Source organism: Sus scrofa, chromosome 6 (genome assembly GCF_054392235.1).
Source record: "Sus scrofa isolate SSC_HxYL_T2T_F1_AM1 chromosome 6, Sscrofa_HxYL_maternal_Yorkshire_Landrace_v2.0, whole genome shotgun sequence".
NCBI lineage: Eukaryota > Metazoa > Chordata > Mammalia > Artiodactyla > Suidae > Sus > Sus scrofa.
In genome coordinates this window covers 70,366,926-70,392,011 of record NC_139388.1, presented here as the reverse complement: position 1 = coordinate 70,392,011, position 25,086 = coordinate 70,366,926, and the positions used below count along the sequence as shown (strand labels likewise).

At 53.7% G+C, this 25,086-nt stretch overlaps 1 protein-coding gene across 2 annotated transcripts in view; it reads right to left on the bottom strand.

Annotated features, from left to right (window-relative positions):
* Positions 1-24,679, bottom strand: part of AJAP1 (adherens junctions associated protein 1) — a 105,017-nt gene extending 80,338 nt beyond the window's left edge. Inside the window, exon 1 of one of the 2 annotated variants that reach the window (XM_084958928.1) lies at positions 24,528-24,679. In XM_084958928.1, the coding sequence (XP_084815054.1) occupies positions 24,528-24,613 (86 nt within the window). In that variant the 5' untranslated portion in view covers positions 24,614-24,679. Of the gene's footprint in view, positions 1-23,409; positions 23,570-24,527 lie in introns of those variants that run through there. The other variant, XM_084958929.1, reaches the window with a different exon arrangement.
* Positions 24,680-25,086: the final 407 nt, after the last annotated feature.

The window sequence follows — 25,086 nt, the reverse complement described above, 5'->3', positions numbered from 1 at the left end:
TTGAAAGCGGACATCTCAGAGTCCCTTCCCTGCCTCTGAGAAGGGGTGGAGCACAGGTGGGCCTCGGGACCCCAGCAGGACAGGAGCGAGAGTCAGCATCCCACTGGCCAGCTGGACCGGAAACCTCACCTCTGAAGATGACGCCATCAGGCCCATCTCAGGAGCCAGCAGCCTCTCCTGGAATTCTTTGCCCAAGTTTGAATTTGTCGTAAATAAACTCAATTTTCACTCCCTTCACACAAATCATCTTTTTTGGGGAACTGGTTTAAAAAAAAAAAAAAAAAGAAGAGAGAGAGGGAAAAAAAAAAAAGAAAGAGAGGAAAAAAAAAAAAAAAACCCACGAGCAGTGCATCTTAGATGAGGAAATCAGAGACCGTGACTAATACACAGGCACCAAAAATGAAACTGGGAGGCAAAGATGCTCACTCATCTCCGCGGGATGAGGACGAGCCGGCAACGATCCTTCCCTGAAAGATGCCGAGTGGCCAGAGCCTCAGGGAGGAGCAGCAGCGAGTGGCCGGCAAGGCTGCCGTCCCCGGCCAAGGACACCAGCATCCTCTTCAGCGCAGGTGTCTCGGCAGGAAAGGAGGCAGCTTGGATGCCCTCCTGCGCCTCCTGCCCCGATGCCCAGGGAGAAGCCCCTCTCCATCCTCCCCCTGGTTTTCGGCCCAGACGGCCTTTGGGGCAGTGGTCCACGGGCCTTGGCTGCGTCACTGAACGCAGAGGGATGCTGCAAGACTATGGGACCCTGGTGTAAAGCACGCCACTGCTCAGGAAAGGATTTAACCTTGACTTTGCCCGAGGCTGCTGAGAAGTGGGTCCAGGCCCTGGGAACGGCCTGCCTGATAGAAGGGTCTGTGTTTTCCCGGGGGCCTGGTCACAGTTGAAGAGGGTGGTTTAGGGGAGGGGGCTGGGTCACACCATATCTGTCGGACCCCCCAAGGGGCTGGAGACAGAGGTCAGCCACCTGGGCAGTCAGCCAGGTCTATGTAAAAACGTGGACACCAAGTCTCAGATGAGCCTCCCTGGGGAGATGGGAGTGGGGAGCAAAGTGCTCTGCCACACACTGTCGCTAGGAAAGTAAGGTGTCCCGACTGCACGGGGAGGGGACAGCTGGGAGTCTGGGTTTGGTTCCTTCCTGGACTCCGCCCTGGCATCGCTCCCCCTGGCCAAATATCATCTGCCTCCTTTCCCTGTAATAAACCTTCCTGAGTCCCGGGAGACCCTCTAGCACATGCCCGTACCCAAAGGTGGTACTGAGAGGATGCTCCCATGTCGCTGCTGGTGTCAGACCCCAAACACCGGTGTCAGTGTCAGAAGTGAGAGTGGTCCACACAGAGCCCCCGCCTCTGCATAAGCAATGCTCCCAGCTCCCAGCTCTGTCCAGGGAGTGACGGTGGCTGCAGGGGAGGGCCCAAGATGTGCTCTGGGGCCTGCCCCTCCCTCCTGTCCCTGGTCTGAAGCCTCGTGGGGCAGGAGGAACGCTCTCCAGCCTGCAGGAGGATGCCAGAGCCAGCGCCCCAGACAGCGTCGCCATGGCCACGTGGCAACATGATTCATGCCCTGTGCAGAATCTGTGTTTGAAAACGCTGAATGTCAAGAAGGAAGAGCAGAAGTAGGCAACGCGACAGAAATAGGCACATGCAGATGAAAGGAGGCTTTTGTTTGCACAGAACTTTCTGCCAGAGACCCCAAAATATGGAGATGGGGAGGCAGAAAAGGATGCAGCCGGCCCCTCCGCCTGGTTCCCTGTGCCGTCAGAATCCAGCCCTGCAAGCTTCTTTCTCCTCAAAAAGGAGCCCCAGGAATGGGGCCCTAGGACCCACAGCCAAGAGCTCTGCCCACTGTGCACAAAGGCCTGGTTGCTGCCCCCCCCCCAACCGCCCCCAGGCAGGAAGTCCTCCCTCGTGTCTGACTTCAATCCTTCACTCCACTGCCAGCGGCCCTGCTTTCCCTGACCTCAGAACCCACCGTGGGGGTCCACACACTCCTTCTGGAAAGCTCCAGAGAGCAAGCAGTTTAGGCTTTGTGAGCTGGGCAGGGCCCTCTGGCACAACCACTCAATTCTGTCCCGTTGTGGCACAAAGGCAGTCACAGATGATACGCAAAGCAGTGGGTGTGGCCATGTGCCAATAAAACTTTACTTGTAAAATCAGGCAGCAGTGGGATCTGGCCCTCAGACTGCAGTTTGCTGGCCCCTGACCTAGAAAATAGCTCGTGAAATCCAAAGGTTCTCACTGCATTCTCCTTCCACGGCCCGCTCCCTGCTCATCGACCGTCCTGCCTGCAGCTCGGCCTTTCAGCCCATTTGTAGTCGCTGGCGCCTCGGCAGCCAGATTTAGCGAATGAAAAAACAGGACGCCTGGCTACATTTGCCAATCTTTTTTAGCATAAGGCTAACTCGTGCAAACCTGGTACATACTTACACTAAAAACGTACTCGCGGCCTGAAATTCAAACACATCTAAGCATCCTGTGTGTTAGCTGGCAGCCCTATGTGGGGGCAACGTCCACGGAGATCTGAATTCTCTGCTCCTCACTCAGGCGTGGAGCTTCCCCTGAACCAGTCGTTCTGATAAAGTCTGGAGAGCAGGAAGGGGAGGGGGAGAGGAGAGGGAAAGGAAGAAAACTGGGCAGCAAAAGCCCTTGTTACCCGAGCCATTCATCAAGTCGTCTATACTGCACACCAAATTACCCGAGCCATTCATCGAGTCGTCTATACCGCACACCAAATTACCAAGAACTTGGCAGCTTAAAACACCACATGTGTATCAGCCCACAGTTCAGTGGGTCAGCGTCCAGAGGGGTGTGGCTGGTCTTCTGCTCAGGGTTGGACGAGCTCCCATCAAGGCACTGCCAGCTGCGTCCCCTTCTGGAGCCCCCCCGGGAAGGACCCTCCTCCGAGCTCACTCAGGGGGTCAGCAGAATCCAGCCCCCACGGTTGCGGGACTGAGGTCCCCATTTCTTCGATGGGTGGCCCTCTCCACGTCATGTCACATCCTTCTCATGGCTTGACTCTCCTTGCATCTCCCTCCCCTGCTGCATCCCTCCATCGTCTGTCTCAGTGTGGTCACACTGGAGCCGCCTGGATGCCGCGAGATGATCTCCCTATCTTAGGATCAACTGATGAGTGACTTTAATTACCTCTGCCAAGTCTCTTCTGCACGTCAGGTGACATCCGGGACAAAGCCTCACATCATAGTCACAGCTCAGGCCCTGCGAGGGGGCCACAATTCTCCCCATCCCCACTAGGACACACACCTCTGGGGACCCAGCAGTGCACCAAACAGACACAGCCCCATTCCTAGAAATGAACTCGGAGAGTGGCATTCGCAATGGAAACACCTCTGCCCTGGTCCTGGTCCCCAGAGATGGCTGTTTCGGGGCCATCTGAGGAGTTTCGGGCAGACATTCTGCTCTCAGAGGCCCAGGCTTAGAGGTTTATCATCACTGGAAGTGCCACACAGGGTCCCAAACAGAAACATACGCTACCCCTGCATCACGTGAGCAAAGCTCATGCGGAAGAGTCTTCACCCTGGAGCATCCCCAAGACTGAAACATCTGCGTGCTGCCCCGTGACTCCTGGATGTTGGTTCACTGTTTCATTCTTCTTCCTCATGCCTGGAGTTCCTTTGTGCTGCAGCGATCAGGTCCAATAACCTCAGTGACCCTTGAGAGCTAAAAGGTCCAGCTATGGAAGGTCCGGTGACCCAGACGGTCCCCTCCACCCAGCACAGCCACAGTCCACACCCAGCGTGTACCTGAACACACCCTAACGTGATCGGCAAGCGGCTCAGCATCTCAAACCACAGAAGCTAGGGATGGTGGTGAGGGCTTCTGGAAGATTCCATTAAATGCAGAAGAACAGCACTCATTCCCAGAAGTCTTGTCCTTGCCGCGGCACCTGAGCACAGGTGGGAGGGCTGCACGGCAGGCCCCCGCTTGGCCCATCACAACGAAAGTAGGCTCTAACCAGCATCCCTGTGAGGCCTGGTGTTCCCATTAATTACGTTTTCTGGTTCCCCCTGGGGATTCCACTTTGTTCCGTCCCCGGATCTACAAAAGCAGGAAACATAACGGGCCAGCATCTCTGAGACTAGAAACATGGCTAATGAGGTGTCCATGTCGTCATGCCAACATTGTTTGATGGATGGGGTTGTGAGCACAGAACTGAGAGGGCGTTCGGAGAAGGACCACGGGGCCTGGGAGGGGTCTGTCTCCCCCACCTGCTGGGCTGAGCCCCCAGCCCCGCACCAGTTAGGTGAGAAGAGCCAGGTCTTGATGATCCGGGGGCAGGGAGGGGGGCATAAGGATTAGGACCGATGATGCCTTCGTGCTCTGTGACACACCCTCCGCTGCTCACAGCAGTGGCCTGCTATCACTATTCCTCTGAAGACTGCCACCCTCACGTCAGCGTCATTACCGCTATTATACATGGGGCCTCAGCTCCTTCCACCCCAAAAGGAGCAAAAGCACCCATCTCTTCTCATGACTGTGAAACAATGCATGGGAAGTGTGAGACAAGCTCCAAAATACCAGCAAGTGTCACTACCATCATCACCGCCGCAGAGGAGGCAGGGGTAAGGTTCAGGGTGTTTTCTCAAGCCATCGCCGTGCCAGCACCACCCTCCAAAGATGCCCTCCTAAAACCCGAACCCCCTAGCGCCCGAGTGGGTCGTCCTTTGCCTTCGACCCTCTTCCGAAAGGGAGAGGGCGAACGAACATTCTGGAAAACTGCCTTCCAAGTAATGTAGGATGGCTCCTGGTCTCACAGGTCCTCTTGGCGCATCACCCAGCGGGTTCTTGGGAACGGAAACCGCAGATGGACGCAGGCGGGCTGTGAGACCTCCACCTGGTGGCTTCCAGGGAAGCAGGCGCTGGACCAGAGGGTGGGAGGGTCCCAGAAGCTGGCACCTGAGTGCCCGTCGCATGGCTGTGCCCGCACGATGGGCTCTCAAGGAAAGATGAGAGGCTCAACAAGCCAGGGCTTCACCAGGGACGCTCCGAGGTCATAGCGCACAGCTGGGTCACAGAGGTCCCCCCTTCCCGCAGGGTCCAGCCTCGCATCCCGCTAAAAGGATAAACATTGGCTCAGGTGCTTTTCAACAGACCGCACCGCTCAGCTCTGAGGTCCAGGAAGAGGGGGAAGCAAAAGTCACCGAGAATGAGACACATCCCAGGGGCAATTGCTTTAATCCACTCCCCGAATGGCTCATAATCCCTCTTTAGTGCAGCGCTTATAAAAAGTGCTGCTTCTCACCCGAGCCTCTTCCCCAGAGATGTGTCAGGAGTAAAGACGCAACAGCTGCTCCGTGGCCAGCACTCCAGCACTGGGCCCCCAGGCAGAGCAGAGGCCTGGCCGCTCAGGGAGGGGGTGGGGGCGGGGCTTGGCTCTGTCACCGGGCTTTTCACCCACGGTCACCATCCTCCCAGCTCCACGTGGGTGACAGCCCCAACTGTCACAGGAGGGAACTCGGAAGGACTGCAGGAACGGATCAAGACCACACAAGGGGTGCACCTGTTTCGAATCCAGGCAGGTGTGGATAAAACTCCCATTCGGAAAATGCTGGCACCCAAGCACACACACCAAAGAATCAAAAACAGGGACGGCAACAGCCACGTGCACACCCATGCTCCCGCGACTCACAGCAGCCAAAGGTGAAACCACCCAAGGCTCCCTCAGTGGATGGATGGAGAACAAAACAGTCCATCCACACAACGGAAAATCACTCAGCCGCAAAAAGAAGTGAAACACTGACTCACGCTACGATGTGGAGAAGCCTCAAAATCGTCACGCTGAGTAAAAGAAGCTGGACCCCAAAGGCCACATATTGCAATGATCTCATTTATATGAACTACCCAGAAGGGGCAATTCCAAAGGGCCTGGAAGCAGCTGCCAGGGATGAGGGAGGAGAAAGAGGAGTGACAGCTAATGGGGACTAAGCTTCCTCTTGGAAGAGCAAATAGTTTGGAACTAGCTCGTGGTGGTGGCTGCACAATGTTGTGGACAAACTAAATGCCACTGAAAATGGACATTTTAAAACGGCTAATTTTGTTATGCAAATTTCACCTCGGTTTTGGTTTTTGTATTTTTTTAAAAAAGGGAGTGTTGGCTGAGTCTGTCCCTCCTGTTGGCTGAGACTGAGTCCCTCCTTGTTGGCTAAGTCCAGCCCTGCTGTTGGCTGAGACTGAATCCCTCTTATGAAATCCAAATATTCCCTGTGGCCCCTGACATAAAATCTGCCTGCTTGTGACTCAGTAGGATTCTGGAATTCCTGCACAAGACGAGGGGGTCTTAGAACGATGGGAGCAGCTGAAGGAGAGATTGGGAAGGGGGCTGGCGTAAAGGCCATGCTTCCCATTGTGTCTCAGGGCCCCATGGACATCAGCCCTGAATGCAGCCCACCTCCCAGACGGGGGCTCCTGGCTCCAGCACACGGACAACACACAGAACAAGAGAAGGATGAGCCCAGGCTCTCCCCTGGTTTCTCCCACCCAGGGCAGGTGTTGGACAGCTGGGTGCCCATGAGTCTGGTCAAGTTCCTTTGCCGACTTTGCATGACCTTAGAAAAACGGCTTAATCCTGCTCTGCCTCAGTTTACCCATCTGTGAAATGGGGCTAACGATGTCCCCTGACCTTGAAAAGCTGCTGAACTGTGGGGAGCGGAGGGTGAAAGGGGCAAAGATTTATTAGTTGGTTATTTTCAAGTCCACTGATGCCTTTTACCCACTCCCACACACAATCCCAACACACACACACACACACACACACACACACACATGCGCCCTCCCACAGGCCCAGATACAAGGACACAAACATCTCCAAACACACACAGACCCAGACACAAACACACACGTTATATACACACACACAAAACCTGCATGCACCCACCCTCCCAGACAGACACACACACGTCTCCACACACACACCTCCCACAGCACATAGGCACCCACACACACACGCCACAAAGACACACACATACACACCTCCAAACTCACAACACCTACATTACACACCCCCCAAAGCTCTCTCCCTAGGCCACTTTAAGAAGGCGGCCTCCGTCTCTTCTGCCACACAGGTGTGGGCCCACACGTGGACAGGAGAAGCAGCCGCCACAGTGACGTTATTTGAGGAGGAAGCACTCTCCCAGAGCCTTTCTTTTCCCACTGAAAATTTCCACTCACTCCTGGGGACAGGGGGCACATCTTCAGGAAGTCACTGACCCTTGGGGGACCCCAGGCCCCCTGCTCCCTCTGCCTGGATGTACCCCTCCTCCCAGATGGAGCCAAGCGCCACCTCCTCCAGGAAGTCTTCCCAGCTGCTCCAGGTAGAGCCACCTGCTCCTTCCTCTTGGCTCCTGTAATTCCATCTGCACCTCTGCTCCTGCTCTGATGAAAAGTCCCTGCAGAGCCAGAGGGAGCCCGCCCCCATCCCCCTGCCAGGCCACTGCACCTGCTAAATAAAGGCTGCAGGAGAAACTGTCCCTTGGCCCTGCCATCTTGGGCTGCCGTCCTGGGGCAGCAGATCTTCAGGGGGCCACCCGGTGGCTGGTGTGACAAAACCTTAGCCCTGACCTCCCCCCAGGACCTGGGGGACAAGAACCTGAGCAACAGATGCCAGCTGGGTGAGCTTGGGGCTCAGCTTTTCTGGACCATCAGGCTTCTGTGAAAAGAATCAAATTAGCCTGAAAATGCTGAGGGAAGGAGGAAGCTGGGGCTGGGTAGGAACGGGCAGTAATTAGACCAGGGCCAGGCTTTCATCAGGGCCTGGCAGCGCCCCCCCAAAACCCTTACAGCGTGATGCCACAGCACTGGGGGCCGGCACCTAATGGGGCCATTCCATCAACATTTTCTGGGATTTTGAAATGCGGTGCCATAAAAATAAACACGCTCAGTCTTGTCTTGCATAATTGGCTCCCTAAAGAATCCTTGCATTCTGAAAGCCACCGTGTCCCTCGGCAGGAAGCACAGCTTTTTTCAGCATCTGGGTACAGTCTTGAATTTTCTCTTTACAGAAAAAGAGGGGGAGGTGGGGGGAGAGCGGTAAACAGACTCCTGGGTGGATCCCCTCATCACAATGTGCTCCTTGCTGAGAACGTGGCCTTCAGCTGGAGGCTGAGGCTTTTGTCATAGGCTGGTCCTGTGGTTTCCAGAAGTTCATTGCAAATATGCAGGACATAACCCTGCCTGGTCACCGATTCTTGTCTAGAAAAGTCAAGTTTTATAAAATAGTGGCTCTGCACCCATGAAGCCCAAGGGTAATTCCTTCACCCTTTTGCCGAAGAGAGCTTTTTGCAAGTTTGGGAGACTGGATCCACAGAACAGTCACTATTTTATTTTATTTTACTATTTTATTGAAGTAGGGTTGATTTACAATGTTCTGTTAGTTTCTAGGTGTACAGAGAGTACAGTGATTCGGTTATAAAGATAGATACATATGTACATATATATATATTCTTTTTCAGATTCTTTTCCCTTTAAGGTTATTGCAAGATATTGAATACAGCTCCCTGTGCTATACAATAGGTTCTTATAATAAATAAATATAAAATAATAAATATAATAAATCAATGATAAAACAATAGGTTCTTTATGATAAATAAATTTATATTATATTATATTATATTATTATAACAAATATACTTATAAATATAATTTACATTATTATAATAAAGGACCTATAATAAATGCATATAATAAATATAATAAATCAATGATAAAACAATAGGTTCTTTATTTATGATAAATAAATTTACATTATTATAATAAATATTATATTATAATAAATATATTTGTTATTGTAAATATAATTTACATTATTATAATAAAGAACCTATAATAAATATACTAAATCAATGATAAAACAATAGGTTCTTTATTTATGATAAATATAAATAACCCGTAGTGTGTATATGTTAGTCTCAGACCCCTAGCTTTGATCACGGCTACAGTCAAGCCAAGAAGGCAGTTACGAGGCTTGTCAGATGCGAGCCGTTTGTTACTGAGATGAGCCAAAGGGAACATCTGGGAGCCAAGTGGAGCTTCACCCAAAGGTTCGCTTAAGGAATGAGAAGCAGGCATGGAATTGCCCTGTCTCCAAAATCACGGCCACCTCCCAGGGCCATCCTTGACCTGGGTGAGGGCAACGTCCACCCCACCCCCACCCCTGGCTGGAGGGTGTGGTCTGAAGGTTCTGTAGCCAACACAGCAAAAGCAAAAGCTCTGCCCTGGGCTTATGGACCCGGCAGTGCCCCTCTTTCCCTGAAATGACAGCCTTTGTTGTAAGATATTCCATGAGAGTAAATTTTCTTAAAATGGCCCCCACTGGAAAGAGGTACAGGATCCCAGATATGAGCACAGCTGCCTCCCTTAGGCTCCCCAGGAAGCCTGGGGGCCATGCCGGCCACAGTGGCCACACCAGCCACATGCAGCAGGAGGATGCTTGGTGGCAGGGGGCTCTCTGCAGGGACCCCTGCCAACCCCCTCCCTTCCACTCCCAGGCCACAGGCTGTCCCCCTCCAGCCAAGGGAACCACATCCAGGCTGTCTAGCAGCCCTTCCTCTGATGAATCAAATGATCCCCCTCCCAGTATCTTTGTGCCAGACGGGACAGGACATGTTGTCCTGGTCTTCATCTTGCTAAGATGCAGCACCATGGTGAGACCCAGCTGACACTCAATAAATATGTATCAAATGAAAAATGAACAAATGAACAATGGCTGATGCACAGTCAGCCCTTCTCTTCAGAGCAGAGGAAAGGAGCAAATCCAAAACCAGGAGTGGAATCCCAGATCCCTGGCCTGTGCATTTCCACCAAATGAATAATATACAATGGGTTTCTCTGGCCCCCTAAAGCACTTACACAATGGCTACAAAGTATACAGGTGGTGAGAGAAATGGAAAGGACTTCACAGCAGTGTCATCTGCAACAGCCACAAAGGAGCAGCAAGCCAAATGCCCATTAGCAAATGAATGGATAAACTGACTGCGGTATGTCCAAAAAAATGGAATACTAGTCAGAAATAAAAAAGGCCACAATGTAGACAAACCTCAAGAACATTATGCCATGATGCTAAGTGAAGAAAACCAAACAAAAATGTGTGATTTGGGTTGATCGGAAATGCCCCAAACAGGTAAATCTATAGGACAGAAATCAGATGAGAGGCTGCTTAAGGCCTGGGGTATGAATGGGATTATCTGTAAATAGTACAAAGGATCTTACTGGGGATGACGGAAATGTTCTAAGATGATTACAAGGATGTTGCACACGCAACAACATTATGAAAAGTTGACCTGTACACTTAAAATGGGTGAATGTTATGGTACATAAACTATACCTCAATAAACACACACACACACACAGACACACACACACACACACACACAGGGTGGGCAGACTACTCAGTTATGTTAAACCCAACATTCTCCAGGTGACCACTCATTAATTCCCACTTTAGTTTCACAAGAACTCTCAAGAGAGGCCCCTTTGGATCTGGTGACATATTTATTTTTAATTATTAAACAGATCAAACAGCTGCATCTGTGTCATAGGTATGGTTTCAATGCTTTATGACATTATACAAATTCTTTGCTGCAAAATCATCTCTGATTTAGACTACAAAACTTCTGCCTAAAATTGTGGGTGTTGGAAGGACTCAGGATGTCAGAGTCAAGGCTGGATCCACAATGTGCTTATCTCACATCAGAGCAGCTGGGTCCTTCTTGGCTCAATGTTTGGTTTGGTTTAAATTTTGTTCCATTTTTCCCAGAGGGGCAATGTGTAAATTAAAGGAGAAGCAGATTTTATATAAAGCATGGGAGGGGTTCCCGTGGTGGCTCAGCGGAAACAAATCTGAAAAGTCCATGAGAACACAGGTTCAATCCCTGGCCTCGCTCAGTGGGTTAAGGATCCAGTGTAGGTCACAGCTATGGCTCAGACCTGGTGTTGCTATGGCTGTGGTGTAGGCCGGCAGCTATAGATCAGATTTGACCCCTAGCCTGGGAACCTCCATAGTCTGTGGGTGCGGCCCTAAAAAGACAAAAAAACAAAAACATGAGAAACATAGGGAACAATGGGAAGAGCATGAATGGACCTTGGAGCCCATGAAACCTGGATTCAAATCTTAGGTTCAAATCTCTAGCCAGCTATGTGATCTTGGACAAATCAACCTCTCTGAGCTTCAGTTCCCCCCTTCGTAAAATGAAAGTAACAACTCCTGCCTTGCAGGGTTGTCATATGGATCCTGAGGACAGACGGAGATGTTGTAGACTGTCGAGTCACTAAGTGCCATGCCCAGGCTACGGAAAGGTCTGGAACTAGCTGGACAGGAAAGGATGGAAAGGAAGATAAAATGAGAAAGGGAATGTGTGTGTGTGTGTGTGTGTGTGTGTGTGTGTGTATACACACACATATGTGTGACTGGGTCACTGCTGTACTGGAAAAATTGACAGAATATTGTAAATCAACTATAATTTTAAAAATTTTAAATTAAAAAATTTTAAATTAAAAATAGTAATGGATCTAGTTCATGGGATCTAAGAAGCTCACTGCCAAATCTGACATAGTTCCCCACTGCTCTACCCAACTTCATTCTACCGCATTCAGAGCGCATGCGTGTTCATGCACACACACACGCACGCACACACACACACACACACACACACAGACACATACACACACACATTCTAGTCCTTTTATCATAGAGACCAAATGAAGTAAAAACAGCAAGCACACAAAGGAACATTCTGCCTTCCCAAACTTGAGGCTCTTGTCTTACTGATCTAGAAACAAGACTTCCTGAGTTTCCTTCGAGCATGGTCTTGAAGACACTCTATGTGCCAGGGCAGGAAAGTGGGACTGTCTCCAAAAAGGCTGCACTATTTTCAGAGCTGACCTGATTTATCTGAAGATCTGGACAGCTCTTCTTATCCAATAATTATGCACCAGGTCATTCATTACTGTCGCTGGTCATAGATCTCATAACATTAGCAACACTGCATGCAGGTGCATATGCTGCCACAGTTTGCACGCTGAAAAGTGTGGGCAGAATCACAATAGAGCAGATTTTGTAATGTCTTTACCCCCTTTTCCATTTCCACATTACCCATGAGTGCCATTAAATCTAAATGCATGGTGCCTAAGACATAGCACACACACACACACGCACACACACACACACAGGGTCAGGTACTAATCTTTGACAGCGAGGCAGACAATACTAGTTTTTCTTTTAATGAAACTTTTTAAAAAACAATTTCGAGTTAACTGCAGAGTCACAAGTGTTAAAAGACATAATACAGAGAGATTCTGTGCACCCCTGCCCAGTTTTCCCGGAGGTAACATCTTACAACTGCACTACAATGGTACAAGCAGGATGCTGACTGAGATGCAATCAAGACAGAAAACTTTGCATCACCACAAGGGTCTCTGAGGTCGTCACTATGGCCATTCTCTTCCCTTCCATGCCCTGCCCTCTCTCTTACCCCTGACAACCACAACTGTGTCTTCCGGTTCTATAACTCCGCCATTTCAAGAATGCTATGGAACCATCACAGAGTGCATGAGAGTTGAGGTTGGCATTTTTCACTCAGCATCATTCTCTGGAGATTCACACAGGCTGTTGGGGATGCTAATCATATCCTCATTATTACTGATGGACACTATTCAATGGTGTGAAGGTATGAGAGTTTGTCTTAGCCATTCAATGGGTCGTTTCCCATTTGAGATTTATTTACAAAAAAAGCTGCTATAAACATTCATGTATATCTTTTCATGTGCGCACAGCTCTTCCTTTCTGGAGTTCCCTCATGGCTCAGCAGGTTAAGGATCTGGCTTTGTCACTGCTGTGGCTCTGGGTACAGCTGTGGTAGAGGCTTGATCCCTGGCCCAGGAACTTCTACCTGCCAAGGGTGTGGGGGGAAAAAGTCTTCATTTCTTTAGCATACATGCCCAAAAACACAATGCTGAACTCTATGGCAGCTGCATGACTTATTTCATAAGAAACTGCCAGGGTGCTTTCTGGAGTAGCTAAAACATCTTTCCTTCCTACCAGCAGTGTATGAGGGATCCAGTGTCTCCACATTCTTGCCAACACTGGGTGCCAATATCTTTTATTGTGGCCATTTTCGTAGATGGATAGGGATGTCTCAACATAGTTTTAGTTGCATTTCCCCGGTGGCCAATGATGCTGAACAGCTCACCCCACGTTTTTTTATCATCCATTTACCCTCTTTGGTGAAATGTTCCATCATGGCTTTACCTGTTTCTAATTAAGTTGTTCCATTTGTGAGTTCAGAGATGTGTGCATCTATTGTGGATACTAGTCCTTTGTCAGATTGCAGTTTGCAAACATTCTCTCCCACTCTGCAGCTTGTCTTTTCATCCTCTGAAAGGCTCTTTCACAGAGGAAATTTTTAGATGTTGATGAGGTCCAATTTAACCGTTTTTTCCCTTTTATGGACTTTGCTTTGGGTGTCAAGTCTAAGAACTCTTTGCTAATCCCCATATCTTAAAGATATTCTCTTTTATCTAAAAGTTTTTTTTTTTTGCACACTTTACATTAAATTCTCTGACTCATCTTGAGTTAACCTAGTGTAAGGTGAGGATTTTCTCTCTCTCTCTCTTTTTTTGTGGCTATGAATGCCCTTTTGTTCTATTCCCATTTGTTGAAAAGGCTATCTTTCCTCCACTAAGTTTGCTCCTCTGTCAAATCTCAGCTGTGTATATTCATGGGTGTTTATCACTGGGTTCCCTGTTGCTTCTTTGATCTGTGCATATTTATCTCCTGTGTATCTTTATCTCCACTGATTCTATACAGTCTTGATAATGGTAGCTGTATAATACATCAGAAAGACTGATTCCTCTCATTTTATTATTCTTTTTCAAAACTGTTAACAGTTCCTCTAATTCCTTTACATGTACATATGAATGTTAGAATTATCTATATGTGCAAACATTTTGCTGGGATTTTGATAAGAATGGTGTTAAACCTCTATATCATGCTGAGGAGAATGACATTCTTCCTATGTTGGCTTTTCCCATCCATGAACATGGTATGTCTCTCCATTTACTTAGATCTCCTTTTATTTCTTCCATCACATTGTGTAGTGCTCAGCATCCAACTTGTCAGCATAACATGTTTTGTGAGAGTTATACTAAAATGGTTCATCTTTTGAGCAACTATAGATGATATTTTGTTTTAAATTTCAGTGTCATGTGTTCACTGCTAATAAAATAGAACTCATTTTTGTACATTTATCCTGTATCCTGTAACCTTGCTGAATTCGCTTATTACTTTTAGAATGTTTTTAACAGGTTACATGAGATTTTCTATGCAAGCATACCAACAGCAAACAGAGAAAGTTTTATTTCTTCCTTTCTGTATGTTTTTATTTCCCTTTCTTCCTGTATCACACTGGCTAGAACTTCCAACACTATGCTGAATAAGAGTGGTGATAGTGGACATCCTTGTCCTATTCTTGATCACAGGGGGGAAAGCATCATTCCTCGATATCAAGTATGAAGTTATTGGTAGTTTTTATGGATAATCTTCATCAAGTTGAGGAAATGCCCCTCTAATCCTATTTTTCCCACTGTTATCATCATAGAAAGGTGTTGAATTTTTCAAATGCTTAGGACCATACGATTTTTCTCCTTTAGGCTTTTCTTATTATAAATTGCTCTGACTGATTTCCCATCTTGAACCATCCTTGTATCCATGGAATAAACCCCACTTCGCCATGGTATATACTTCTTTTAACAAGGTGCTAAGTTGATGTATTTGTTAATATTTTGTTAAGGATTTTCTTGATCTAGTTTCACAAGCTTCATTGGTTAAGAGTCTTCTTTTATACCATTTTTGTTTGGCTTTGATATCAGGGTAATACCAGCTTCATAAAAGGAATTGAGAATATTAATTTTTTAGCAGCACTTTCCTGATGCCAAACCTTCCCCACTGCGCTCTACCTCCAACCTAAACATTCTTTTTCAGGACCAAGGATTCCATGAGATGGCAGGAAAATTCCCTGCAGGGCCCGGTACACTGTGGCTCCCAGCCAGTACTGACCTGAGACTCCTCTCCTGGAGATACCAATGACTAGTCCTTCCTCACCCTTATTTCGCCAGCATCTTCACAACAGATGGCAGAACCTGTGTGTCAATTTGAAGAGGCTGCACCATTGGATGTGGGCAAAAGAAGGTACCTGATCTCCAATTTGGCTGCCCCGAAGTCCTGTAAGTTCGAATTAGGGGGTTTTACAAAGAACCTGTGCCCTGCTCAACTACATCAGGACATTCAGAAAGATTTAGATGAGGTCAAAATGGGAGCTATCTCAGAGCTCAGAGAGCTTACCCTTCAACTGAGACAGAGAGCCCTGACTGTGGTGTTGTCTTTATTTTAATACTCAAGGAAGGTTGGCCACAAATGATTACCTGGGGCACCTCAGCAAGGTGCACTCTTTGCACAGGTAATGCTCCACTGCCTGGAAGCCATGCCCAGCACTGAGCCTTGCCCTTGGTTAGCTGCCCATCAGTGTTTCATGAAGGCACACAGGGTAGGGGGATGATAAAGGTAAGTCATTGCCTCCAAATCCCTTGCAACACCTGTGCAGCCCTGGCAGGCAGCCCACCTGCCCCCTGGAATCAGCTGCTCATCTGTCAGAAGCAAAATTCTGATGTGGTGCTTTCCACATGTCCTTATCCACACTCTCAGTCCTATGAAGTCCCTCCTGCACGAGTTGTGCTTTAAAACCTGGTCTCTTTGCCTGGAGTTGGAGCCCCTGATAATAAGTGCTTTGATGCCCACTGGCCCCTAAACTCCCCAACACACACTCACATACACTCCCCAACAGACAAAGCCAGTCTGCATGCATGCGTGCACACACACACACACACACACACACACACACACACACACACCCCTAATTCTACAAAACCAGGCCTTAGGATTCACCACCTCTCCTCCTCTCACCGACCTGATGAGCCAAGGACCATCAGCACTGGTGACGGTGCTGGAGGCAGGGGAGAGGACGGAGGCCCGGCCTTCAGAACAGGTCCAGTGAACGTGCATTACTGCGGCTAGAAGGGGCCACCCAGACGTCTGTCACCCCAGGGTGTGTTTATTCCGGGCACTGGCTCTGGGGCACATTGAGGGTACATCCCTCTAGGAGATCAGCTCTCCTTTCTAGCAGGTGACATGGCTTCTGTGTTCAGCAAGCTCCCTTGCTTGCTGGTCTTTTCCATCAACTGAGCCCCCTGGCTTCTGACACCTGTTATAAACAAGTGGCTCTGCCATTCCTTCCTCAGATCCCCAAAAGCACTTCGTTACAGCTTATTGGTGTGGGAAGTGCCCCGGGAGTTGAGAATGACCTGCTTGCATGGCCCAGCTCCCTCTCCCAACTGGGGGCCCCTGGTGACAGCAGTACTGCCCTGCTCCCCAGCCCCAGCCCACTGTTCTGCCTCAGCCCTGGCATGGACCCCACACAGAGCTGGCATCAGCAAATGTCCAGTGTTGAATTACGAGGGCTGCTGGCCAGGCTGGCCCTCCTCAGAGCTCTTACTAATGGAGCAGTGGTGCCAATGTCACACACTGGCTGGGAGGCAGCAGCCTCTAAACATTCACTTTCCTCACTCCTGAATTTCCAGAGGAAAATGTCCAATATGCCAGCCTCTGACCCACGGGCCTGCAGAGCCCCCCAGATGTGGCCAGTTCAGAGGGAGCTGCGCCGTGAAAATAAACCACACCCCTGATTTCCAAGACGAGAGCAAGCCAGGAGCGTGAAGTGAGTCCTCATGAATACTCTTTTACACTGATTACACGTTGAAATGATACACTGCAAAAAAACGTGTCATCCAAGGTGATGTCACCTGACCCTTCTTTTAATGCAGCTCCTGGAAATGTTCAAAACACCAGTGTGGCCAGGCTCTCTTTCTCCTGGACAGTGTTCTACTCTGAGAAGGGGATTTTCAGCCCCAGCTTATTCCCACCGGATCGTCGGAGTGCGGAGTCTGAGAACAGATATCCACTCATCTCTAGGTCTGCCCAGCGTCTGCTCACCGTCAGGCACCCCCAGGCCCCCGGGACCCGAGGAATGAATGGCAGGCGTGAAGGCAATGAGTGAAGGCAGAGATGGGGGCATGTCTCTACATTATAAAGACACCTACAGCAGAGAGGCTGGAACTTCCTGATTTTAGAGCTGGAATCTGTACCTCTGATTCCCTTCTCCCATTTCGCCCACCCCACCTCCCAGCTCTGGCAACCCCCAATCCATTTCCAGCATCACATATGTGCAAGTTGCTGAGAGAGGAAATTTTAATAGTTCTTATCACAGAAAAAAAAAAGCGCTAACTCTGTGTGGTGACGGATGTTACTAGACTTACTGCGTGGATCACTCCACACGTGTGCAAGTCTGGAGTCATTACATTACACACCTGAACCTAATACAGTGTTTAGGAAAATGATACCTCAACTTTTATAAATGCACCCATATTTTACCCACAAACAGTGCAAACTCCAGAGCTCACCTTTAAGACAGCAGTGTCTTAAGCAGTGTACATGTCACTAACTTTCCTCAGCCTCTTCCACCTGCCCACGCATGGGCTCATATACTGACCAGAACCTTCTCTTTCAGGGGGACTGGCCCTGCCTCTGCTTAGTCCCAGGAGGTACATTAACTGCCCCAGGGCCCCAAGAAAGCCTAGGGGAGGGGGAGACCTCACCCCACTGCAAGGCCATTAAGCTTGTTTTTGGCCCCTAGTCTGCAACTCTATGTTTCCTGGTCCTTCCTTGATGGTACCTGACTTCCTCCATCCTACCCAGACCTGTGCCACCTGTCTTTGTGTTCTCGTCCCTTCTCCACCCACCTTTCCTTTCAGAAAGTTAAAAACTGGATGTTCTCACTCCTACCGAACTGACAACTGAAAGCACTGAGTGGGACAGTTTTTCTTGAACATGTCTGCATTCCAACTGTAAATAAACTCAAGCCAAAGGAATGAATCTCTAATGGTGGAATAGTGAGCCCCAGTAAGTGGGGTTGAAGAAGTGCTATATCTATATCCGGGGCAGGACAGAGCCTCAACCCACAGCCAGCATTCCTTTCCTGAGTCTCTGTGTGGAGTCAGGGACGGGTAACCACAGGCAAGACTTGTAAAGCAAGGGCACTGTGCCAAGCAGACAAATTTACTCATTCACAGACAGCTCCCAAGCAGCTCCTCAGTGGCACTCTTCTCAAGAGGTGATGAAGGAAGAGACCATCCCTGTCCTCAGCAGCCCAGGGTCCCGGGACCAGGGCTCCTCTACAGCACCAAGAAGGAAGCCCAAACAGAGGGGGTCCCAGTGTCCCCTTTGTCTCCGCAGCCAGTTACAAAGTCCTGGCACTGCTGCCCTCTTCAGAAGCCCCTGGGGTTACACACAGTCCCAGACACCACCTCCCCAGGGAGGGCAGCTGGGGAGGTCTCTGTGGCCACATGCTTTATGCAGCTGCCCACTCAGGGCTGGACACGGTCGGAGGGCAGAGAGGCAGCGGGCTCTGCACACCAGCCCTCCTCAGCTGGCCACCCAGGAGGAAGCGTACCTCATGGCACAAGTCCCAGTGAGTGGACAGAACCAGCACGTGAACAGCAGGTGGAGAAGGCTGAAGCACAGATGGACCCGGCACGGCTGCCACCCACCTTTCCACGGGTGGGAGGGGAGAAAGAACAAAAGGGACAGCCTCTCGCAGAGTGCACGCACAGCATGGAAAGCCACACACCAGCCCAGGTCCTTCCCCGCAGGCCCCTCTCAGTCCAGCATCAGCATCCCATCCTTTGCCAGCACTGACACCTTGATGCCCCGGTCACTGGGCCGGGGCCAAAAGAAGGATGGATGCCACTGTTCCCACTGCCTCCCTGCCCCAGGTTCTCTCTGGGTCATGGTGGAGATGTTTCCCAACTGTGAAGACAAACACTGGGTGTCTGGCCTCCTCATCATTTCCAGGGCCCTTTCCAAACAGAGAAGCCCTGCTCTCCATCTGGCCACTTCCTGCACCTGCTGGAGCATCCCCATCAACTCCGTGGGTCCAGAGGCTGCAGGGAGACAAGGGGGGCAGCCCCGTGTCCCTCCCCGACCCACCTGCAGCAGCAGGGGACGATCCTGTGTGCTCCGGGGTAGGCTCTGGTCCTGGCCCTGAAGAAGCACCCGACTGTGCCAGGTTCATTGCTGGGTATAGAACGCTGCCCCCCACAGGGGGCCTGGGACAGCCAGCCCCCTCCAGGCAGCCAGATCCCACCCAGGCCTGACCAGGGGAGCTGAGGCCCCCCAGCCAAGGGCCCCCCGAGCTCTGACACAGGCACACTGCAGTCTCTGGCTTTCTATTAACTGGGAGCTAATCTGAGTTATGTAACTGGCACTCCCCACAGCACGGCTTCCTGGCTTACCGGCTCCTCTGAATTCCTGGAAGGGGGTCTCCGGGACCAAGTCGGGGGCCGCGGGGTCTGCCTTCTCCAGGTTCAGCAAGCCCTCCTCCCACCGCCCCTCCTGTCTGATCAGCAGCGGGCAGGAGAAACCCTCTCGAGCCAGACTTCAAACATGAAAATCTAGATCAAGGATATATTTGGCTTTCCAAGCTAATCTCTACATCAATTTGGTCTCTACTGAGTTGTAGCCCTTTGAAGAAAACTTGGCAACTACGTATGGAAAGCAGATGACTCTTACGTAACCCCGGGCAGGAGCCCCCGGGCTCTGGCAGGCTCGGTGGTGGGCAGCTGGGTCGGGGTTTGGACTCTGCCCACTTCACCATGACCGGGGTGTGGCTTTGACCCACCAGCTCCAGGCACCCTGTGCTTCCCCCCCTCAAAAAAAGCTACAGAATGAAGGACTCAGGGAGCACGCCCAGCCTGCAGCTGCCAACCACTACGATGGCACTGGGGGCCATGTGCTGGGAACACCAAGGGCAGGACCAGGATGGGCTGTCACCGTTCCCACTGCCATCTGAGCGACCCCGGCCTGGAGGATGCCAGCTGCGCAGGGGAAGCTGCTCTCTCTCCAGGGACCAGTAGACAGACGTCTCGGGGAGGTGCGGAGCTGTCTCAGCTGTGAGCTGCCTTGCTCTGCTCCCCACTCCTCGCTGAGCCTCTCCAACGCACAGAGGAAAAGGAAGCCGCGACTGAAATACATCAACAGAAGGGACAGCCTGGGAAGATCCCATCCCCCACCCCCCAGCTTGGACAGTGGATCCCCTGGATGGGGGTGGGGGTAGGCAGGAGGGGAGGGGGAGCCACCCGTGTGGTAGGAAAGATGTGAGCGGCTTCCTCAGAGGGTGATTTATTCCAGCAATATTGTCCCTGATGAGTCTCAAGGCCAGTGACATCCAGGAACCCAGGGGCCAGCAATTTGGTAGCAGCAGCTGGAGGTGAGTGCGAGCCAGGACGGGCCAGGAGGGCCGGGTCTGCGGACAGAGCAGCTGCTGGAGGGTGGGGATGGGGCAGCCAGTCCTCAGGGACCATGCAGGGGGCCCCAAACATGGTACAGGGTGCCGGGCGAGGGCCTGGGCAGCAGTGACGCACCCCATGAAAGAAGAGAGTTCCGTTAGGTTGTTATGGACCCACTCCCAGGGCATACACACCCTGGGCCTCTGGAACAGCAGAGGCACAGAACCTCAGGCTGGGGGAACAGGCAGAGGGACCACGAGAGGCACGGCCTAGGAGGAGCGCAGCATAGACTAGCCACAGTGCCCCTGGGGACATCTGGCAAGTGTCTCGCGGGCCCAATCCCTGACAAAACTGTGATGTGGAGGGCTGTGGCTTCGGCGGCCACTCACGAGCAGGCGATTGAACTCCAGAGTCCGCGCTGCCTGCTGAGTAAGCCTCCCCCCCAAGCTGCTCTGGGATCTCGGATCTCGTTCTGTGAGCTCTGCACGCAGCTGGCCACGCTCCGGGCCACCTCCGAGAGCAGCCTTCAGCGATGCTGATGAGACGGATCTTTGGAGCTTTGCTACAACTACCACCAAAAAGGCATAAAAACAGCTCCAAAAGACTCAATCTGTTCCTCCTCCTCCTCCTCTGAAAAAAAGGCTCCACGCACAGCTCCTCTCCGACGCAGAAGCAAAAATGCAAGCCCAGACTTGGCCTCCAAAGCCAGAGCCAAGAGCCCTCACGCAGGTCGCACCCAGAGCTGCCTTCTGTCACCTGGGCCCAGGGTCCTGGGTCTGCCTGATCTAACCAGGCGTGCAGCCCGGCAGCAGGATGCCCAGTGCTCGCCCGGGAGCCACAGAGGAGCTTGGAAGCAGAGATGACAGGCTGTCTCTCAAGGACAAAGCCCACTCCCAGGGTTCAGGCAAGACATCCCAGCCTCCAGTGACTGTCACTCCGGGTCTGGTGAGACGCAAAAAGCACAGACCTTCTAAACACGGCCCCTTCTCCTGGCTAGGGGACAGCTCTCAGACATGACAGAGTTCCCTCCTGTCAGCCTCTCAAAGAAGTGACAGCCCACCCTCAGAGGCACATTTACAGAAAATCTCTTGTGCTAACACTGAAGCGGGGGGCGGGGGGAGACCCAAAAGGTCAAACTTCAAAATCACCCACAGGACTACTTCCTAAAGCAAAACCCCAAGCAGATCTCATGTGGGGAAGCTTTAGAAGAACTGCTTTGGTGAATTTTGAACCAGCAGAGGGGTTTTTTGCCAGAATATGGACTCTCCTTTTCCTTTATCAGAAGGTACTGAGCTTTCCATGTAGCAAGTTAGTAATTAAAAAAAAAAAAAGATGTCGGTTCAAATAAGTTGCCCACAGTCAGTCTGGAAAGTGGTGCCAGACAGAAGCTCAGGAGGCGTCTGGGAGTTGAAGGTGCACCCCCACCTCCAGCGAGGAACCCCCCCCACCCCCGATCTTTCCAAAGGGCCTGGGGTCTACCTGAGACCAGGAGGCAGATGTCTGTCGTGGAGCCCCAGGAGGGGTCTCTGGGCAGAGAGGCCCCCGCCCCATTTAGTCTGCGTCCCCGAATGCCTGAGCCTAAACCTTATCTAGCCCAAGCCAAGGACACCGATTCAGGCCAAGCCAATATCCGAGGCAAATCCTCTACAGGATTAACCTTTTAAAGCCCATGCCGGTGAAGAAGACCCGGCCCGCCAAAGCGAGGAACGCCACTTTCCAGAAAAAGGCCAGTCATAACATTTGACAGTTTCTCGCTAGATGTTTTAAAAGGTCTTTATCCCGGGAGTGGGGAATCGGCTCCTAAGTCAAAGGTAGCTAGAAAACGCTTGGCGTGCGTGCTCCATCCTCTTCCAGTCGCTCAAAATCAAGACGCACTTCATTTTCCCTTCGGCTGCTCCCCCCAGCTTTTCTCCGAGGCGGTGGGGGCGGCTCAGGCAGCGGCCTCCGGCGACGGCCGGCCCATTTCTCCCCAACGCGGGAGCGCAGTGCATCCCAGTGGACAAACTCGAGAACCGCACGCTGCTCTCTCTGCCTCCGCCAGTGTCCTCCCCGCTCTCGGATGCAACCTGGGACCCAAAAGCACCAGCCCCGCGGAGCCCCCGCGGCAGGAGGGCGACGGCTCGGTGGCAGCCTGCCCCGCCAAGGGGACAAGTGAGCCCAGCTGGGTCCCAGGCCTCTCGAGGCAGGGGCTGAAACCCGAACGCCACAGCAGGCGGGCAAAGTTTGCTGAAAAGGGTCTTCCCGGTTACTCCCACCAGGGGCTCCGAGATTGAAACCCCGTTCCATCCGGCCCCGGCGTCCGAGACACAGAGCAGCCCCGGGGCGCTCCCGAGGGTGTTCGCCTGTCGGGGGGAAGGGGTGCCCACCCGTGCTCCTCCGGAACCCCAGCAGCTCCCGCCCCAGCTGCCCGCCAGCTGTGCGCGCCCGTCGGGCCCAGAGGTCACCGGCAAACAGCTGGACAGGCAGCTGGGAGCCCAGGAGGCCCCTGTTCAGCCCGGCGCCCCGAGGAAGGGGAAAGCGAGCGGCGTGCTTATTAGGCTTTGGTTTCCTCCAACTCCGCCTGCCAAGCTCTCGCCGGGAGTCCAGAGCCCCGGCTTCCCCCAGCAGCCCCAGCCCCCGCCCTAGGTCCACGGCCCTCCGCGCCCAACGGCCCGCGCCTCGCCCGGGCCCCGGGAAGGAGGCGCGCCGGGGCGACCAGCCAGGACACTGCGCTGCTGGCACCGGGAGCCGCGGGCGCGCCCGGCCGGCCCCAGTGCCTGGGAGCTGGGGTAGGCGCTCCTGCCTGGACTCAGAGCCCGGGAGAGCCGGTCGCTCCCTGTGGGGCCGCCGGACTCCGAGCTCCGGATCCGTGCTCTGACCCAGCTTCCCCGGCACCTGCTGGCCGCTCGCGCGGAGCAGGGAGGGGATCCCTTCATTCGCAACACCGAGGAAAGCGCAGCTACAGCCCCGTGCAGAACCCACGCACCCCCGCGCCCACACGCACCCCAGCGCCGGCGGGGTCGCTCACCTGAGTCCTAAAAGCTGTTGAATCCACATGGTCACGTTTCGGGGAGCCGAGCCTCAGATCTCGCTCGCCCCGGCCATCTGCGCGGTGCCCGCGCCCGCTCGCTTCCGTCCCGCGGCGCCGGTCTCCGGCTCTCGGTCCGCCGCCGCCCGCCGCCCGCCGGCCGCGGGGCGCAGAGCGAGTCAGAGCACGGCCGCGCGGGGCTCCATGCCGGCCGGCGCGCCGCCGCCGTTGGGGCGCATGGTTCAAGCGGGGCGGCCCGCGGGGGCGCACATCCTCCGGCCCGGGCACGGGGCTCGCGGCCCCCTCCGGGGGCGACCCGGCGAAGGCGACGGCGAGGCGGGGGCGCCCGCTGCCGGCCCGGGAGGGGCGCGCTCTGGCGCCGCGGCTGCGCGGCGAGGGTCCGGGGAGCGGCGGCTTCGCCCTCCGGGGCGGCGAGGAGGGAGGCGGGCGGCGCCGCCGCACGGTGCGTGTCTCGCGGCGCGGCTCTTGCTCCGTCCGGAGCCTCGCGCCGAGGGGGCGGCGGGGTCCGGGAGTGCGGGCGGCGGCGACGCTGGCCGACGTGGGTCGCCCCCTGCGCGCCGCCGGGCCCGGGGGCTCTGCCTGGGACTCCGCTGCCGCTCGGCGCCGCTCAAGTTGGCCGGGGGCTCCGTCTGAGCGCTCTCTCCGCAGACGGCCGCGGCGCCGGAGGCCGGCAGGAGGCGGCCACGGGAGGCGCGCGGGGCGAGGGAGCCGTGGAGCGCGGGGCGTGGGGACGCGCGGCGGCGGCGCCGCGCCGAGGAGGCGCGCGGGGATCCCGGGGCCCCGCCGCCCGCGCCCACCGCGCCCGCCGCAGAGCCGCCCGCACCTCTCCGCCGCCTCCCTCCGCGCGTCTGCCTCTCCGCGCGCTCGCCCCCGCCTCCTCGAGCGGGTCCCAACTCCGCCCGCTCCGCCTGGCTCACGTCACCCGCTTCCCCGCCCCTCGAACTGGAGCCCGAGCCCCCGGCCCGGCCCAGGCCACCTTTCGCCGCCCCGCCGCGCGGTGGCCCGCCTCGCCGCGGGGGGTGTGCCTGGCCCCGGAGACCCCGCGGGCGGGGCCCTAGCCTCCTCTTCCCCAGCCCGGGCCTCGTCCCGGTCCCCACCTTGGGAAAGGCTCTGGAGAGGCCGCGGGCTCCGATTGGATTGCCCGGCGCCGCCGGATGGTGTTACCACGGTAACCGGATGGCATGCGAAGCGGTTCGAGGTTCTGACCCGGTTACCGGTGCGCCCGGTGCCCCCACAGAGCTGTTTGGGGGCAGGGCGATCTCGAGGAGGCGCGCGGGGGGCGCGGGGGGCGGGGGCTTCGAGAAAACTTTCCTTCAGGCGGAGCTGCGCGGAAGCGGCCGCAGGAGTCTGAGCGAAGCGGGGAGGGTCCGCGACTCGAGATCCCTCTCTGCCCGCGGCCTGGGCGCCCCCCCTTGGGCCCCGGTGAAAGAAGTCTGCGGACCTGGTCAGAGCTTCAGGGGCCCCGGCCCCGGCCCCGGCCCGGCCCGGCCGCTCCAGCGGCGCCCCCGGCAGCCCGTGCTCGCCAAGTGCAGCTGCCGCTCGGCGGGAGCATCCTAGGACCCCGGCGCCCCAGACTGTCAGCCCTTTCTGCATCCCAGGCATTCCCTGTGCCTACCTGGTGAGGCTGCACTCGCGAAGCTTGGACTCGAGGAGGGA